The 2,237-nt window shown below is 54.2% G+C and overlaps 1 protein-coding gene across 1 annotated transcript in view; it reads right to left on the bottom strand.

The window, feature by feature from the left end:
* The window catches only part of LOC104489205 (histone deacetylase 3), a gene marked incomplete at both ends in the record, with an annotated part of 2,418 nt that extends 299 nt beyond the window's left edge, over window positions 1–2,119 (bottom strand). The window contains 3 exons of the mRNA XM_010131342.1: window positions 362–441; window positions 1,866–1,924; window positions 2,030–2,119. Of these exons, the coding sequence (XP_010129644.1) occupies window positions 362–441; window positions 1,866–1,924; window positions 2,030–2,119 (229 nt within the window). The remainder of the gene's footprint in view (window positions 1–361; window positions 442–1,865; window positions 1,925–2,029) is intronic.
* Window positions 2,120–2,237: the final 118 nt, after the last annotated feature.

Below are 2,237 nucleotides of genomic sequence, written 5' to 3'. Positions count from 1 at the left end.
CAGTGGGAGCCGCGGCAGCGCACAGGCCTACCACTGCCAGGTGATGGGAGCAGGTAGCAGGGCTGGGTGGGGGCCATGAAACAAATCTGTGCAACAAGCTGTTTATCAGACCCGAGGAGGTGGGAGAGTTAATTCCACCAGCGATCCACAAGTAGACAGAAAACAGTGAGACAACCCAGCAAGGTTCTCAGGTACAACGAGACTCTCTGACATCCCAGAGGAAAGGTTCGGCTTGCTTCCATCAGTCTCTGCCCCACAAGGACTCCTTGCCAGGGCTCTCCCTGGCTTCAGAGGACAGAGCGGCACCCACAGGGCTCTGGAAGCATGTCTCTGACCCTGCAATAAAGCTGCGAGCACTCACCTGCCTGGAGTTCTGGTTTTCAATCCTTGTACTGACGTCGGGATGGAGGGTGAAGTCTGGAGCGAAGTATTCAAAGTACTCTGTGATGGGACGAGGAGGAGAGTTAGAGCCCAGCAGTCTGCGCCGCGCCGCAGAGAGCAAAGCTCGCTCGCTCCCACACCAAGGGTGACCAGCCCTGAAAAGCACCACGGTGTCACGGTGTACAGCTCCGCAACCACGAGGGCTTATATCATACATGATCCCAAACCAAGTGGGGAAGTGGACTCTTGGGAAGGGAGAGTCACCCTGCAGGCAGAGCTGGATGGGCTGGACGAGTGGGCTGAGAAGAACCTGATGAAGTTCTACAAGGACAGTGTAAGAACTTCCACCTGGGAACACACAATCCAGGATGGCAGCACAGGCCAGGATCTGCCCGGCTGGGGAGCAGCTCTGTGGAAAGGGACCTGCAGATCCTGGTGGACAACAAGCTCGCTCTGAGTGGACAGCGCTGCTGCAGCAGGGAAAGGCAAGAGGACACTGGGCTGCATCAAGGAGGGTAACACCGGCAGAGAGGAAGAGTCGTGATTCCACTCTGCTCAGCACTGGTCAGGCCACCCCTGGAGTACTGGGTTCAGTCTTGGTCCCCGCTGTACAAACAGGATTGTTGCCAGTGTGGGGGTGGTCCAGAGATGGGCCACCAAGGTGATCCAAGGACTGGGAAGCTGCCATGGGAGGACAGGCTGAGAGAACTGGGTTTGTTCAGCCTGGAGAGGAGGAGGCTCAAGGCAGACCTTGTCATCATGTCCCCTTATTTACAGGGTGGCCACAACGAAGGTGGTGACTCCCTTTTGACAAGGAGCCCCGTAGAATTGCCAAGATGCGATGGGGACAAGCGACACCTGGGGAGATTCTGATGGGACGCAAGAGGAAAACTTTCACAAGAACAATCAGCCACTGGAATAATGTCCCCAGGGCGGGGGCAGGGTCCCCAACATTGGACACGGTTAAGATTCATCTGGACAGGGGCTGGGCCAGGTGCTCTAGATGGGGCTTTGACAAGAAAAGCTGGACCTGATGATCCTTGAGGTCCTTCCAACCTGGGGTTCTGTGATTCAATGATACATGACAACAGTGTGAGCAAAGGCAACGCTAGGTCACTGCACAGGAAAGGACCCAAATTAAATGATACGTGGCACAGCAAGGGCATGTCTGCCCAGCAAAGCCTACAAGCAGGTGGGAGGAGATGACTAAGGCCATCACTAAGATCAGAAAGTGCTGTCACTTTGGGCCTGGTCTTATCTCTGGTCAATGTTAATTCATCAGTTGATACAACAAATACTTCAGCTCAGCTAATGAGGGAGAATCACAGCTTACCGCTGTACGGGAGCTCTTCGCTAATGGCCTCATCCACTAAGATCAGAAAGTGCTGTCACTTTGGGCCTGGTCTTATCTCTGGTCAATGTTAATTCATCAGTTGATACAACAAATACTTCAGCTCAGCTAATGAGGGAGAATCACAGCTTACCGCTGTACGGGAGCTCTTCTCTAATGGCCTCATCTACGAGCAACGACGTTTCGTAAGTCCTGGAAACACGGAGTAAGAGGAGCTCAATCCAGAGGAAGCTTCAGGGACAGAGCCCACAGCAACTGCTTAACCAGTGGCCTCCAACTAGCAGAGAAGAGACTCACCAGCATCGTGCCACGTTGCGGACCGTGTAACCACCTCCTCCCAGTACCAGCAAGGGGATGTTGAAGCTCTTCACATACTCCACGCACTCCCTAGAAACCCCCCAAAAAACCACCAGAGCTGGTAACAGCAGCACAAATCCACATGTCAGAAGTGCCACCACACACCCAAACACCCCCACAGCTGGTGTGGCACACCTGGAGTTCAGGG

This window comes from Buceros rhinoceros, unplaced genomic scaffold (assembly GCF_000710305.1).
Source record: "Buceros rhinoceros silvestris isolate BGI_N320 unplaced genomic scaffold, ASM71030v1 scaffold44332, whole genome shotgun sequence".
Taxonomy (NCBI): domain Eukaryota; kingdom Metazoa; phylum Chordata; class Aves; order Bucerotiformes; family Bucerotidae; genus Buceros; species Buceros rhinoceros.
This window is presented reverse-complemented; position numbering and strand designations above follow the sequence as displayed.